The 16,956-nt window shown below is 37.0% G+C and overlaps 1 protein-coding gene across 19 annotated transcripts in view; it reads right to left on the reverse strand.

Moving 5' to 3' along the window:
- Positions 1-16,956, reverse strand: part of AKAP9 (A-kinase anchoring protein 9) — a 168,288-nt gene that overhangs the window by 42,734 nt on the left and 108,598 nt on the right. For 9 of the 19 annotated variants that reach the window (XM_086397964.1, XM_086397968.1, XM_086397976.1 and 6 more), the window contains 2 exons: positions 3,319-3,481; positions 2,293-2,505 (listed from right to left, as the gene is read on the reverse strand). In XM_086397964.1, the coding sequence (XP_086254090.1) occupies positions 2,293-2,505; positions 3,319-3,481 (376 nt within the window). Of the gene's footprint in view, positions 1-1,111; positions 1,151-2,292; positions 2,506-3,318; positions 3,482-5,615; positions 8,934-16,956 lie in introns of those variants that run through there. The other 10 variants (XM_086397963.1, XM_086397966.1, XM_086397957.1 and 7 more) reach the window with 3 other exon arrangements.

Genomic DNA, 16,956 nt, shown 5'->3' on the forward strand with positions numbered 1-16,956 from the left:
TTCACTACAAGGAAACGAGCAAAATCTAACCAAATGCAAGCACAGAAATAACTCACCTCAGGCGAAAGTCAATCCATTCCAAACCTGTAAAGTCATTTTTATATGCATACACAACACACACGAAAATCAAATACTGTAAATTTTTAACCAAGGTAAGTAAGAGTTACAGAAAAGAAACATAACCAGAATCAGAATTTCCTGTTAGTCTTTCTCCTTATTTGATCCACATTCCTGAGTTAGTCTTACACATTCACATGTATGTGTATCAAGGGAAAACTGACAAGTATGAGAGGCAGTGTGGTGCTTAAGCGCAAAGACTGTGGGTTAACATCCTAACTCTACCACTTCTGACATTTAATATGATGTCCTTCAATTTCCTTGTATGTCAAATGGGAGTTAATAACAGTACTGACCTCTGAGTTATTTCCCCACAATAAGTTAATTTATAATATATCAAATAAGTTAATATATCAATGTGTGAAAAATAGTGCCTAGACTATGTAAGGACTACATATACATGTAAGTTTTAGCTATTATTAGTCATACAATAATAAATTTTATACAGCAAAGTAAAACAATTGTCTAATGAAGAAAATGGAATGACTGTAACTCCAGAGTCTTTACACTAACTGGTCTGTCGACACTGTACTCAGGATTAAGAATCTACAGAAAGCAGCTTTCCTTTTAAACAACGCTGATTTAGATGTTAATACAAAAGTAATCAACCAGAAAGTCTCTTCACTAAATTTCACTGATCTTGTTGATACCATCATCTTAGATACTGATTTAGAAAAGAGTACTGTAAAAAGGCATAGGTTGTAAGAACTTAATATATTCGTTAAAGAAAATAACTTTTAATTTATATTATATTGCCTACCACTATTTCATCCATTTTCTTGAAAAAACTGAAATAGTCTTAAGCTCTGTGGGAATAATATGATGATGGTCACTATGAATCTCAGTTTTTAATTCCAAATTTTTATTGTAAGAAAAGTTTTTTTTGTTGTTAGAAAAACTTGTAAGTATAAAACACAGCAGCAAAATTAGAGATATATTAGTTGACTGAAAAATCCAAGGGTCACCCAATGGCCATGCAACTGTGTAAACACACCTGCTCCAGGCGCTGCATCGACTGCAGCATCTACTAGTCCTATTAGGAAAAAACACACACACATACAACAAAACATGGTGATTTACATGTCAGCTATTTCCTAAAACACAGTAATATATACACACACACAAAACAACTAGGAGTAAAAGCTGAACATACTGTCACAGGTTACATTTTGAGACGTATTCAAATTCTTTGAATATTGTACATGCATGATAAACACACTTTGCACATGAAAAAGGACAACCCTAAACCTGTGTTAAACAAATCTGAGCAACCAGAAAAGTTTTACCATATTATAAAAATGTATGTTGTATCTCTAAATTGATAAAATTTAATTAGTAAAACTAAACATTTATAATTCTAACTGCATGTATAATATAAAGATGAAAGTGAAAGTCACTCAGCTGTGTCCGACTCTTTGTGACCCCATGGACTATAATACAGCCCATGGAATTCTCCAGGCCAGAATACTGGAGTGGGTAGCCGTCCCTTCTCCCAATCCAGGAATCGAACCGGGGTCTCCTGCATTGCAGGCAGAGTCTTTACCAACTGAGCTACCAAGGAAGCCATAATATAAAGGTGAAAGGATATGACTAAAAGGATTTAAAGTTCCACTGTTACAAAGACTGACATCTATTTTTTAAACCACTAATTTACCTAATTTTTCATTTAAGAAAAGATTAGAGGTTATCAGTAAACTTATTTATTCTTTGACCTCCTGCTTATATTCAACTAAATGTCAGCCTGCTTCTAATAGCCTTTTCAATCTATTATCTTGCAGGGTGAAATCCACCCCACCCTGCTCACAACTAGTGCCAGATCAGTGCTCTTAGTTAGTTAATCCAGGTGTACATTTTGCTGCCTTTCTGCAATTAAAAGAACTAAATCTCATACAACTTAAAAAAAAATCCTGCTTCATTATATCCAGCGTTCTCTTTAGGCAGAGGTTTGAGGAAATACAAAGAATTATCATTCCTGTTATCATATGCCAAAGGAAAAAGAAGGAAAAAACCAAACCTGATTCCACATGGTTGGCTAATAAGACAATTACCAGTAAGGTAGATTTTCTTATTATTTTTCAATCCTTATATAAAGCATAAATCATGGCACTGAAAGGGGAAAAAGAAGTCATGTTGAACTTTTAAGGAACGTTTCACATGAAGTCGAGAGATACGTACGCTGCTCAGCAGGGCCCGCCCCTGCTTTCATAGCCTCCTTCTGCCGCGACAGTAATTCTCTTTCTTCTTGGATCTGCTGTTGCTCTGCTTCTAGTTCTTGTAATCTACTACCTGCACATAACAACTCCTGCTCAAGACGATCTATTATATCAGTTTTTTCCTGAATTTGCCTTTCAAAAAGTGTTTTCTCATCTGCATAGCCATCAATGACACCTATAAATAAAATTAACAAGGAATGGTTATTATTTCAAATTTTGCTATTACATATTTATATTAAAAAAAGGTGTACTGTCAGCAAATTTCAAATCATTTCAAAAAAAAAAATAAATCCTTTCACCTTTTAAAAACCTTAAATCAATTTGCTGCTGATGATAGTAGCAACTATAATATGTTCAATACAGTATTCTTATTAGCCATTGTGTTTAAATATGAAATTTCTCTGAATTTTCTATTACTTGTTATGCTAATTTATCACATCATGTTGGTGTAACATATTTTATTAAAGAGATAGGTTCCTGGAAAGCTTAATATAAATCAAATGCCTGTGAACTGAATCACATTTTAAATATACTAGAGAAAGTTGACAAAGTGATTCTAGAAGCCTATCACCCACAATAGCATGGTATGATATAAATAGCGTGGGGCTTCAGAGGCTTAAAGCCTGGAATCAGCATTTAAAGGTGACTTCGAACAATTTATTAGTATCTCTGTTCCAGTTCCCTCATCTTTAAATGAAAAGAGCTGTCTTAGGATGGAGGGATTATGGTAACAACTCACCATCATTCACTTTTGTATTTTGTATAATTTTAAATACTTTCATATAATTCTATTAAGTACTTTCATAATTAAAAACTATATATAGTTTTAAAAGCTGCTTAGAGGAATTTTGAAGACAAGCTACAACTATTTTTCAGTGGTCATTTGAAATTAAAAGTAGATTGCTGGTTTCCAAACTTGGCTTGCACCAAAATCTATTTTTAGATTTGAAATTTCTCCATCCTCAATAGCCAACAGCAGGGTACTCACCCTCGGCCTTACTGAGCTCCACAGCCAGCTGTTCTCTGGCCCTGGACTCCTCATGAAGGCGCTCTCGCAACTCGTCTTGGCACTTAAGGGACTCAGTCACTTCTTGTTTCTGTCTAAATGATTCACGCATCAATTCTGTCTGTGTAACTTTTGCATGTTCCAGCTAAACAAAGAGGGAAAGTATATGAAGGAAGACAGAGTGTTAAGAATATCAGTGCCATTCTCTATTAAAGCTTTTAAAAAATTTTTTAATGAAAATAAAGATATACTGTTGAACTGTAGTCATTTAATATTTCTAGTGCATGCTAATATTAGTAGATAGCGCAGTTCAGTAGACACATTAGCTGTGCACAAGAAATGTATACAGAGATATATTCTAACTTTACTCAACAGAAATAATTGCTTCTTACTGTTAGTACCTGCTTTCTCCGTTTTTACTGAAACAACTATAAGGGGGAAAATTGAGCTCAAGTGTTTCTAGTACTTAATATTAACATTATTAAATTTAAAAAAATTTACCACAGCATTTTAAAATTTGCCATAGAAAATAGATTTTAGAGTTACTAAACAAGGCTTTTGGTGGTAACTTTTCGTTGTTGGATAAATCAGTATCCAACCAGCGTGGAACTAGTCTTGTTTTAAATTTTATCATTCATAACTTATTTGAAAATAATATGAACATACATTTAAGAGTCATAATGGGAAATTAAATACATTTTAATCACAAAATATTCTCTAAAATATCTCTAGTAATATGCTATTACCTCAACAAAGATAAAATTCATATATATATTTTTTTACTTTTGACTGGCAAAAGATTACTTTCCTTTAATGTGGATAACCAGTACATATTAATTTTTAATATTAAAAAGTGGCCATAAAACATGAACTATTTATATACAGCATGCTTCTGCACTTATAGTCAGAGTCAATATTTTAAAAATAAATCAACTGCTTCCCCATGTAATTTTTTTCTGTACATTATAAAATGGCTGCCTGGTAAATACATGAATCTCCAAGAGTTCATAGCTCTAACTAACTAGGATATGAGTTTTTTCCTTCTTCAAATTTACTATACAAATACAATACACTTACAACAAAATAAATACTTCCTTTAGAAAAAAATTTAAAGTTTGTGTCTATATTCTATCTCTTGACAAGGTATAAAATTTCATTAAAATGCATTTAAATATTACAGTAAAGCCTACAAGAAATATTAGGAACTTCAGTTTTACAAAGCAAAACAAAAAGTTGGCAGGGACTCAAATGCAGTAGATCTAGCAAACAAACTTCACTTATTATGGCAGAGAGTACCAATACCTTACTGGAATAAGACAGTCTTTCAAATATTTATGTAAACATTGTAAATGTTAAAAAATCTCTTCTATCTAGGTAAGGTACAGTTTATTCCTAATATTTATACAATACCTACACCTAATAATGTGAAATATATAAAAATATCATATTCAATATTCTCAAACAATAATTTAAAACCTACATCAGAAATACTTATAAACAATCAGTAAATATTTTGTCACTCTAATATATAAAAGCTTCAGGGGAGGTAACGAAACTATTCTGAAAGCATCTGAAATATAAGGTAGTACATCGTTAAAGCCATGAAAGTCATTAAAAGGGCTGAATAACTTGGAGTAAATCATTCACAACATTTAAAAGTCAAATGAACCTGAAAGACTAACTATGCTAAATACCCTGAACACTGTTAATAATATACATTTCACATAAAAAGTAGAAAAAGGTATTTTTTCACAGGATTAGTAGGCATATTAAATATAAGTTTCTTAGGCAGTTAGCAAAAAAACCTGAAATTAGAATCCAGGCTTTCTTTTTTCGTTTCTGGAACTAGAGCCATTATGCCAAACGATTGGCTCAATGACAATTCACTTAGCTATTTTAGGTATGAGAATGCCTATTCCCTCAAATACAACCAGCCTGCTTTTACTAAAGATTGGCATCATAAACACAGAGAAATAAGATTCTTAAGGACAAGCAGGATCTCTTTAAATAGCTTGTCTGGCGTGGCAGAACTGAAATATTATCTCATTTAGCTTTATGTAATTAAACACATTGCCAAGTTGGGGCTTGTGGACGAAATTTTGCCCTTCAATACATTAATCATTACAGGATGAATGAACCACACAACAGGAAAAGAAGATTCTATTCCATTTTACCCTTCCAAAGACATTTAAAGTTCATTTCTCATTATAGCTTTTTTCACTAAATATATAAAAAACTGAAAGCATAAAACTATAAAAAAACCAAATTTTTATACTTACTGAATAAGGAGGGGTAGGCAGGGAAATTTTAGAAATAAGCTTTAATATGTGCCCATTTCTTTTATGAATAATATGAAAAATAGAAGTATTAATAATTACGGAGTTATTTTCATCCAAATGTTCACACAGAGGAAAAGGATGTGGTAATGGTACACGGGATTCAACCTCATAAATGTCTTCATCTTGTTCTTCCAACCACGAATCACTAAGTTTGACAGTTGCCAAATAGGTCTTGTACGAATCCATTCTAGAAGTTGTAGCCGCTAATTTTCCTCATTTGCTTTACCAGTTTTCCACTACACTAAAAAGTTCTGTTTACTTTATAAAGATATACCATAGCAGTATGAAAAATTTTCTTTGGCACTATCAAATAAACATAAAAATTAATTCATACAACTAAACAACAAAAGAAAAAAAACCCCACAAATAAGAAAAATTAGGTCCCCACCAGTCTTCAGCAAAACAAAACAAAGAAACCAGAACAAAATAAAAACAAAAAACAAAACTAAAAGCAAGTAAACATGTTTTAAATTAGAATAATGACTAAAATGTTGAAGAATGAAAGAATGAAAATATAAATATCTAATTAGCTAAGCAATAAAACTGCTCTCGCTATCAAATATGTCTGTGGAAGTAAAAGCCTTCCAAGTAAAACCTGGCAGGGAAAGTCAAGTTTGAAGTCTCCATAGCAGCAGCCTTAAGAATCGCAGTTGCAAAATTATTTCCCTTGTTCTTGCTGCTTCATTCAATGCTCTTCTGAACTGAGCTATTCAAACAGCCTCTCATGCTGAGCCAAAGGATTCTAGTCAGTGTCCCCTGAGGAAAGGTCAGAACACAGGGTGTGGTTTAATGCCTGTACCTATAGGTACACTGACAGGTGGAATCTGAATTAACACACCCACAAAAAAGCCTGCCTAACAGGATCCAAGTTCCACGTCAGAGCTCTGAAAAGGATATTTAGATAGTTTATAATGCTTCTAAGATAAGCTAGTGTTTTTCCATTCCATTAAAACATGTTTTAATTTAAAAATGTAAACTCAAAAAGGTCTGAATCCACATTATCAATCAGTTCTTCAACTATACCCAATAATTGTAACTCTTTCTGGAAAACTAAGTATTTCCTTTTGATATTTCCTTAAAATAACACCCATTCTTTTGAGCAGTCATTAAAACTAAATATAGATGGTTCGGTTATAACCTATTTCTACACTGAATTATTTACAGAGTAGTTGTTAAGGAAAAAAAAACACCTCTTTTTAAAGCTGCATTGTATAATATACAATAGCTGATAATTATACCACTTAACCTACACTATGAACTCTGACTAAGACTTAAGAGCACAAGTTGTATATAATGGCCCTCTGGTACCTTGAGAAACCTCGACAATAGTGAATAAACCAGTTACTCAGAATTTGAAAAGCTGAACATGAAAGTTGTTTTAAATAAATGAAAAATCTTTCACTGTGGTGACTTTTCTCTACCCAGTAATTAAATATCCTTAACTCACAAAATCTTATCTGCTATGGGAAAATCCCACACTAAACCAAGCCTATCAACAAATACCCATTTTTATGGCCACTTTCACTACACAAAGTATCTTCAGAGGAGTCAATACCCAAATCCTTCACAGTTTGTTAATAATAGGAGAGAGAAAATGACATTTTTTACTGAAAGCTCAGAATCTATAGCAATATGGTTTGGGATGGTGGAAGAGCATTGCTGTCTAGAATTCCAGACAGTTCGGTTCAGATCAGTCACTCAGTCATGTCCATTCTTTGTGACTCCATGAACCGCAGCATGCCAGGCCTTCCTGTCCATCACCAACTCCCGGAGTCCACCAAAACCCATGTCCGTTCAGTCGGCGATGCCATCGAACAATCTCATCCTCTGTTCTCCCCTTCTACTCCTGCCCTCAATCTTTCCCAGTATCAGCGTCTTTCAAATGAGTCAGCTCTTCACATGAGGTGGCCAAAGTATTGGGGTTTCGGCTTCAGCATCATTCCTTCCAAAGAACACCCAGGGCTGATTTCCTTTAGAATGGACTGGTTGGATCTCCTTGCAGTCCAAGGGACTCTCAAGAGTCCTCTCCAACACCACAGTTCAAAAGCATAAATTCTTGGGCACTCAGCTTTCTTCACAGTCCAACTCTCACATCTACACATGACTACTGGAAAAACCATAGCCTTGAATAGACGGACCTTTGTTGGCAAAGTAATGTCTCTGCTTTTGAATATGCTGTCTAGGTTGATCATAACTTTCCTTCCAAGGAGTAAGCGTCTTTTAATTTCATGGCTGTAATCACCATCTGCAGTGATTTCTGAGCCCAGAAATATAAAATTAGCCGCTGTTTCCACTGTTTCTCCATCTATTTGCCATGAAATGATGGGTCTGGATACCACGACCTTTGTGTTCTGAATGTTGAGCTTTAAGCCAACTTTTTCACTCTCCTCTTTCACTTTCGTCAAGAGGCTGTTTAGTTCTTCACATTCTGCCATCAGGGTGGTGTCATCTGAATATCTGAGGTTATTAATATTTTTAGCCGAAATCTTGATTCCAGCTTGTGCTTCTTCCAGCCCAGCGTTTCTCATGATGTACTCTGCATAGAAGTTAAATAAGTAGGGTGACAATATACAACCTTGACGGACTCCTTTTCCTTTTGGAACCAGTCTGTTGTTCCATGTCCAGTTCTAACTGTTGCTTCCTGACCTGCATACAGGTTTCTCAAGAGGCAGGTCAGGTGGTCTGGTATTCCATCTCTTTCAGAATTTTCCACAGTTTATCGTGATCCACACAGGCAAAGACTTTGGCATAGTCAATAAAGCAGAAATAGATGTTTTTCTGGGACTCTCTTGCTTTTTCGATGATCCAGCAGATGTTGGCAATTTGATGTGCCTTTTCTAAAACCAGCTTAAACATCTGGAAGTTCACAGTTCACGTATTGCTGAAGTCTGGCTTGGACAATTTTGAGCATTACTTTACTAGTGTGCGAGATGAGCACAACTGTGCGGTAGTTGGAGCATTCTTTGGCATTGCCTTACTTGGGGATTGGAATGAAAACTGACCTTTTCCAGTCCTGTGGCCACTGCTGAGTTTTCCAAATTTGCTGGCATTTTGAATGCAGCACTTTCACAGCATCATCTTTCAGGATTTGAAATAGGTCAACTGGAATTTCATCACCTCCACTAGCTTTGTTCATAGTGATGCTTCCTAAGGCCCACTTGACTTCACATTCCAGGATGTCTGGCTCTAGGTCAGTGATCACAGCATCGTGATTATCTGGGTCGTGAAGATCTTTTTTTGTACAGTTTTTGTGTATTCTTGCCACCTCTTCTTATCATCTTCTGCTTCTGTTAGGTCCCTACCATTTCTGTCCTTTATTGAGCCCATCTTTGCATGAAATGTTCCCTTGGTATCTCTAATTTTCCTGAAGAGATCTCTAGTCTTCCCCATTCTATTGTTTTCCTCTATTTCTTTGCACTGATCACTGAGGAAGGATTTCTTATGTCTCCTTGCTATTCTTTGGAACTCTGCATTCAAATGGGTATACTTTTCCTTTTCTCCTTTGCTTTTTGCTTCCCTTCTTTTCATAGCTATTTGTAAGGCTTCCTCAGACAGCCATTTTGCTGTTTTGCATTTCTTTTTCTTGGGGATGGTCTTGATTCCTATCTCCTGTACAATGTCACGAACCTCCATCCATAGTTCATCAGGCACTCTATCAGATCTAGTCCCTTAAATCTATTTCTCACTTTCACTGTATAGTCAGTCATAAGGGATTTGATTTAGGTCATACCTGAATGGTCTAGTGGTTTTCTCCACTTTCTTCAATTTCAGTCTGAATTTGGCAATAAGGAGTTCATGATCTGAGCCACAGTCAGCTCCTGGTCTTGTTTTTGCTGACTGAATAGAGCTTCTCCATCTTTGGCTGCAAAGAATATAATCAATCTGATTTCGGTGTCGACCATCTGGTGATGTCCATGTGTAGAGTCTTCTCTTGTGTTGCTGGAAGAGGGTGTTTGTTATGACCAGTGCGTTCTCTTGGCAGAACTCTATTAGCCTTTGCCATGCTTTATTCTACACTCCAAGGCCAAATTTGCCTGTTACACCAGGTGTTTCTTGACTTCCTACTTTTGCATTCCAGTCCCCTATAATGAAAAGGACATCTTTTTTGGGTGTTAGTTCTAGAAGGTCTTGTAGGTCTTCTTAGAACCGTGCAACTTCAGCTTCCTCAGTGTTACTGGTCTGTCTATGCCCCCAAATGACCAGTTCCAGACGAGGTAATGACAAATTCCTATTTATTATGACTTCGTATATGAGGGTTCCAGTAAGTTTTGAGAAGACACTTTAACGTGCAGCTAAATCTGACTTTCTTGGGGCTTCAGCAGTTACAAAATCATCAATATCCTAGATTTTCAGCTTTATGAACTGGCTGGATCCTTGCTCAGCATTTCAAATACCTCTCAAAATACTCTTTCTCAGTTCTTTCTGCAAATTAAAGTTTACTTTGATAATCTGGTGTCCAATTTCTCTTATTTGAAGCAAAAAAAAAAAAAACAAAGACCCTGAAAGTAAGACATATCCTTTTATAAATAGAAATATTTAGGTCAAGGCAAGAACTAACTACAAAGAAAAAAGAGAAAAGCTAGGAGAAAGAAACCTCAAAAAAGCAGCAGATTAGGATGACTTAGAATGGGGTAAACAGCCCTCACAACAAGGGTATATTAACTGATGGCATAATTCATGTTCAGTAAGGTGACCCTGAAATAAAATAATTCAAATAACAGTATGTTTGTAAGAGAGTGCCAAACAGCTCTCCTCCAAACAGCATATTAACGGATGGTATATTACATATATTGATGTTCAGATAGGTTACTTGAATTGGAATAATTCAAATAATATATTCTTTTTCTTGAAATTTTAGAAAGCACAAAACACCTTTTGCAATCTAAAACAGTTCAAATAATTTTAATTATTAAGAGGCCACCCTTTTAATTTTCTAGACTAGCTCATTATTCCCTGGTTTCAGGTAATCAAGATTTGCAATATATGTTTGAAGGCTATTAATTTGTGGAACAGAGTTATGTTTAGCTTTACTTTAACTGTACAACGTCAAGCCATTTAACTTTTTTTCCCCAGAAATATTTCTCTCAACTTGTAAAAGACTTCTGTTGCTCTCCTTTGTATTTATTTTATTTTTCTAAGTTATTTAAGAGAGACTAAGTCCTGGCTACAATACCCTGACACGCACAACAGGAGCAACACCTAACAGCAAATGTATTTCAACACTTTAGTACAGCTTATTTTAAAACATAACAAAATGTTTTGTTTTTTTGTCATAACAAAATGACAAAACAAAATCTTAACAGTACTACTGTTTCATCCTCAGAAAAAGGCTCCTCTTTGGAGAAAATATAGAAACATGCACCTTAAATTCCATCATTCTAAAAAATGATTATAAGTTCATGAGAGTTGCCTATAATAAAAATCTTTCTTTGGTAGTAAATCCCTCATCATTCATTGTTTTCTTCTAACACCGAAATGAATCTCTTGGTAAATAATGTCCTATGGCTCTAAACTACCTCTGGATTCTAGAAAAGTTTAATTGCTAAAAGACTATTTCCACAGAACAGACTGATTCCTATTTGTACTTGATCCAAAAATCAAGAATCTGAAACCACACTCTCATAGATAACTTTTCTGCAGAACCACAATGAGACTACTAAATAAAGACAAGCTTAAAGAGATTAACTTTCTAAGGGCTTGAGAGTAATCTCTCAGCACGTTTACTCCTAGTCCAGCAAAAGCTATCCCAACCTGGGACTTCCCTGGTGATCCAGCGGTTAAGACTCCATGCTCCCAAAGCAGAGGGTGCTGGTTCAATCCCGGTCAAGGAACTAAGATCCCACATGCTGCACAGCATGGCCCAAAACCAAAGCCAAATCAAGACTACACTTTAACACAAATGATTAAAAAACAAAAACAAAGTTATCCTAACCAATAGGAACTATAATAGGTTGAATACAAGCCTGAATATACGTACGGTAGCCTGTCTCGGGAAAAGAGAAGTGAAATCCATCCCAGAAGATATATTATTATATAGATTTGGACATACCATGGGGCAAATCACTTGTGAAATCTAATACATAAAGTAAAACATTCCTCACAGATACTATGAAATCAGACCATAAAGGTAGATATCCTGATACTTCATAAGGAAAATGATTACTTATTATTTTATTAAAGCAAGATACATCTATGGAACGTTAGTGAAAGTGAAAATGTTAGTTACTCAGGTATATCCAACTCTTTGCAACTCCATGGACTACAGCCTGCCAGCTTCCTCTGTCCATGGGATTCTCCAGGCAAGAACACTGGAGTGGGTTGCCGGGCCCTCCTCCAGGGGATCTTCCCAACCCAGGGATTGAACCCAGGTCTCCCACACTGCGGGCATATTCTTTACTGTCTGAGTCACCTGCGAACTCCATGAAACCTAGTGTACCCTCCAAACTTAAAGCTAAGTATAAGGCTTAATTACGATTTTCCAGTAAAGTTATATAAAACCAAGCCAGTTTTTTAAAAAAAAAAGGAAAGAAAGAACCTTGAATATTTGAAAATATTTACTTATACTATCGGGCGTTTTCACTGAAACTCCTCCGCAACTCCAAACAAAAGCCCACAATCCCAGACAATAATGTCTCTCGCCATCCTAAAGGCAGTTTAATCCCTCTGACCCAAAGGCCACATGTTCCCCTTGTGTTCTGGATTCCGTCCTCTCCCATCCCAAGGATCTGCTTCACAAGGCCCATCCCCTCCAACCTGCACATTCAACTTTTCCATGGCTACTCAATATAAACATGAACCGTAGAAAAAGCATCCTGCCCCTTTCAACTGTTCTGTTTTCTTCACAGCCAGATGTTATGAAATTGCTATCTCTATTTCTTCAACTCCATTTCTGTAACTGGCTGAATTGTGAATTCCTCCTCTATCAATGCCACAAAACTGTTCTCCTGAAGGCCACTGATGACACCTATATTGAAATATCCAATGGACACTAAATTCTCAGCATTCATTACCTTTCCATGGTATCTGACATTTACAGAAAATCACTCCTCATCTGGCTTTTAAGACACTATTCTCTAAAAACAAAACAAAGACATTATTCTCTTGATTTTCCTTGCTCATTCTCTCAATCTCTTTTGTAGATTGATATACCTTGATTCCCTTTTAAATCTCAGCACTCTACCAGCACAAAAATTTAGTTCTCCACACTCTTCAAAACCATAATTTCAAATGTCTTTAAAGGTGACGCCAACTTCTAATCTAGTCTCCCGAACTCGACTCGAGAGTATCTTTTCCCTCTATGCACTCTAAAACTGCACTCATTCTTCATTTCTTTTGTAAACCCCATCTCAGTAAATGAAATATCCCGATAACAGCCGGTCAAGGATCAGCTTGTGGTTTCTTTCCTCTTCTGTTCCTTATGCCCCACATCCAACGTCACACCAATTTCTATCAAATTCAACTTCCTGCAAGCTTTGAGATCACTTCCCTCTTGCCCTAACTTGATTTCTACCCTCTTCACTTGGAGTATTTTAAGAGTCTCCTGTTTCTGCACATTCAGCCTCTCTCCTCACTCTTTTCCAGCCCATCCATCCACCACATGCTACTAGAGGAAATCCCTGTACAAAAACAAATCTCAGAGTATTTCCTACCAAAAATATTTCAGTGATTCCCCACATTTTTCAGCATAAACTTAAAACTTTTCTACTCTACCCTCAAGGGACACTGTGGCTGCAAGGCTTGACCGCTGCAAGCCTTCTACCCTCTGCTGCCCACATTCCATCCTGGGTGTTCTTAACACAAAATAACCCACTATCCTCAAACACACCATGCTGGCTTATGCCAACATGCGATGCCCTTGACACAAATTTTCTTCTTGACTTATCCACTAAGTTTCTACTAGGAAGTCTTTTTCTTAAAAAACTCATTTTCCCTTGAATTACGATTTGGCCTTCATTACTTCATGCAAAAATGGGCTCAATAAAGGACAGAAATGGTAGGGACCTAACAGAAGCAGAAGATATTAAGAGGTGGCAAAAATACACAGAAGAACTGTAAAAAAGAAATCTTCATGACCCAGATAATCACCATGGTGTGATCACTCACCTACAGCCAGACATCCTGGAATGTGAAATCAAGGGGGCCTTAGGAAGCATCACTACAAACAAAGCTAGTGGAGGTGACAGAATTTCAGTTGAGCTATTTCAAGTCCTAAAAGATGATGTTGTGAAAGTGCTGCACTCGATATGCCAGCAAATTTGGAAAACTCAGCAGTGGCCACAGGACTGGAAAAGGTCAGTTTTCATTCCAATCCCCAAGTAAGGCAATGCCAAAGAATGCTCAGACTACCGCACAACTGCACTCATCTCACACGCTAGTAAAGTAATGCTCAAAATTTTCCAAGCCAGGCTTCAGCAATACGTGAACTGTGAACTTCCAGATGTTCAGGTTTTAGAAAAGGCAGAGGAACCAGAGAGCAAATTGCCAACATCCGCTGGATCATCATAAAAGCAAGAGAGTTCCAGAAAAACATTTATTTCTGCTTTATTGACTATGCCAAAGCCTTTGCCTGTGTGGATCACAATAAACTGTGGAAAATTCTGAAAGAGATGGGAATACCAGACCACCTGACCTGTCTCTTGAGAAACCTATATGCAGGTCAGGAAGCAACAGTTAGAACTGGACATGGAACAACAGGCTGGTTCCAAATAGGAAAAGGAGTACGTAAAGGCTGTATATTGTCACCCTGCTTATTTAATTTATATGCAGAGTACATCATGAGAAACGCTGGGCTCGGAGAAGCACAAGGTGGAATCAAGATTGCTGGGAGAAATATCAATAACCTCAGATATGCAGATGACACCACCCTTACGGCAGAAAGTGAAGAAGAACTAAACAGCCTCTTGATGAAAGTGAAAGAGGAAAGTGAAAAAGTTGGCTTAAAGCTCAACATTCAGAACACAAACATCATGGCATCTGGACCCATCACTTCATGGCAAACAGATGGGGAAACAGTGGAAACAGTGGCTGAGTTTATTTCTGGGGGCTCCAAAATCACTGCAGATTGTGACTGCAGCCATGAAATTAAAAGACGCTTACTCCTTGGAAGGAAAGTTATGACCAACCTAGATAGCATATTCAAAAGCAGAGACATTACTTTGCCAACAAAGGTCCGTTTAGTCAAAGCTATGGTTTTTTCCAGTGGTCATGTATGGATGTGAAAGTTGGACTATAAAGAAAGCTGAGCGCCAAAGAATTGATGCTTTTGAACTGTGGTGTTGGAGAAGACTCTTGAGAATCCCTTGGACTGCAAGGACATCCAACCAGTCCATCCTAAAGGAGATCAGTCCTGAATATTCATTGGAACTGGAAGGACTGATGCTGAAGCTGAAACGCCAATACTTTGGCAAACTGATGCGAAGAGCTGACTCATTGGAAAAGACCCTGATGTTGGGAAAGATTGAGGGCAGGAGGCAAGGGGACGACAGAGGATGAGATGGTTGGATGGCATCACCAACTCAATGGACGTGAGTTTGAGTAAAGTCCAGGAGTTGGTGATGGACAGGGCATGCTGCAGTTCATGGGATCGCAGAGTTAGACACGACTGAGCGACTGAATTGACTGACTGACTGACTTCAGTAAAATTGCTCTTGTCAAGTAAGCAAGGTGCTCCCTTCAACCACCTGCATTAGATTTTAGAATCCACTCCTCAGGCTGTAAGTTGACCTGTCAGCATTAACTGACAGAATGATTCACTCCTTTCATTTCTAAAGGTCAGAAAAAGTGCCAGTCAAGAGCATGGACTCTGAAGTCAGTCTGCTAAGTCACTTCAATCGTGTCCGACTCTGTGCGACCCCAGAGATGGCAGCCCAGCAGGATCCCCCACCCCTGGGATTCTCCAGGCAAAAACACTGGAGTGGGTTGCCATTTCCTTCTCCAATTGAAGTCAGTCTGCCTGGGTTCAATTTCTAACTTACACCCACCTTATAAGCCTGGGCAAGTTCTCTGGTTTCTATGCTTCTGCCCTGCACCCCTCCATCCCCTCAGTCTCTACTTAACAAGGTGGTCAAAGTGATCTTTTTGAAAAATATAAGTTAGATCAGTTACTGAAAAAATATCTGATGACCCAAAGCTGGAAACAATCTGTATGTCCTCTGGATAAACAAACCGGTTCACACTCCTCGGCTCTCCAAAGAAACAAACTATTAACACACGCAGATGAATCCCACGTGGGTTTTGTTAAGACAGTGAAAGCAGAGCCAAAGAATGCATAGTGCATGACTTCATTCATGACACTCTGGGAAAGGCAAAGTTATAGGCACAGAAAGTAGCAACAGTGTCAAGAACAGGAGGTGGAGGAGGGGCTGAGTGTAAAAGAACGGAGGAGCACCAGGAAGTTTTGGGGAGATGGAACTATTTTTTATAATGTTTGTAGTTACATAACACTACGCATCTGTCACAACCAAAAGAACTGTCTACACACAAAATGAAATTTACTGTATGTAAAATTAAAAAAAAAATTAACCAAAGTGTCAGGGAACCCAAAATGGAATAAAAACTGTAACAAATGATCATAATTGTATTAAAAATGGATAACAAACCCACACTTCAGGGGTAGGGAGAAAAGATTTAACCTAAAATACTCTGAAAAACAGTACTTTCTTTACTGTAAGGCTAAAGACGAAAAAAGTCAGTCACTTCAGTTCAGTCATTCAGTCATGTCTGACTCTTTGTGACCTCATGGACTGCAGCATGCCAGGCTTCCCTGTCCATCACCGACTTCCGGAGCTTGCTCAAACTCATGTCTGTTGAGTTGGTGATGCCATCCAACCATCTTATGAAAAAAAATACTATTGTACTCTAGCCAGTAAAACTGTTTTTCCCAGGGGTATAGGTTAGCAACTGCAAAATTACTTTATGGGTATATATGGGTATGAAATTACTTTATGGGTATACATGGTTAACAAATAAGTAAAACTACTATCGATCATGAGAGCCTGGTCTCTCATCTTTGGAGAACAAAGTTACAAAGGAAAGGGGAAAGGGTAGAAAGAATGCTGTGGTGGTAGTGGAGGTATCAGAATGAACTTATACCTTTATTATATATACAAACAGATACAGAAAAAAAATAGATGCCAACTGTTTTTCAAACTGTCTGCTGAGAGGACCATGACACCTTACTAACAACAAGCACATACAGCACCCAGGCCTTGGTTTCAAAGTATCATCCTCTAATAAAGGGAACTTCTAATAAAATAAAACTTCCTTGGAGAAGGGGCTGATT

The sequence above is a fragment of the Bos grunniens genome, chromosome 4 (genome assembly GCF_055505025.1).
Source record: "Bos grunniens cultivar Pamir isolate PY7600 chromosome 4, Bosgru_T2T1.0, whole genome shotgun sequence".
Lineage (NCBI taxonomy): Eukaryota > Metazoa > Chordata > Mammalia > Artiodactyla > Bovidae > Bos > Bos grunniens.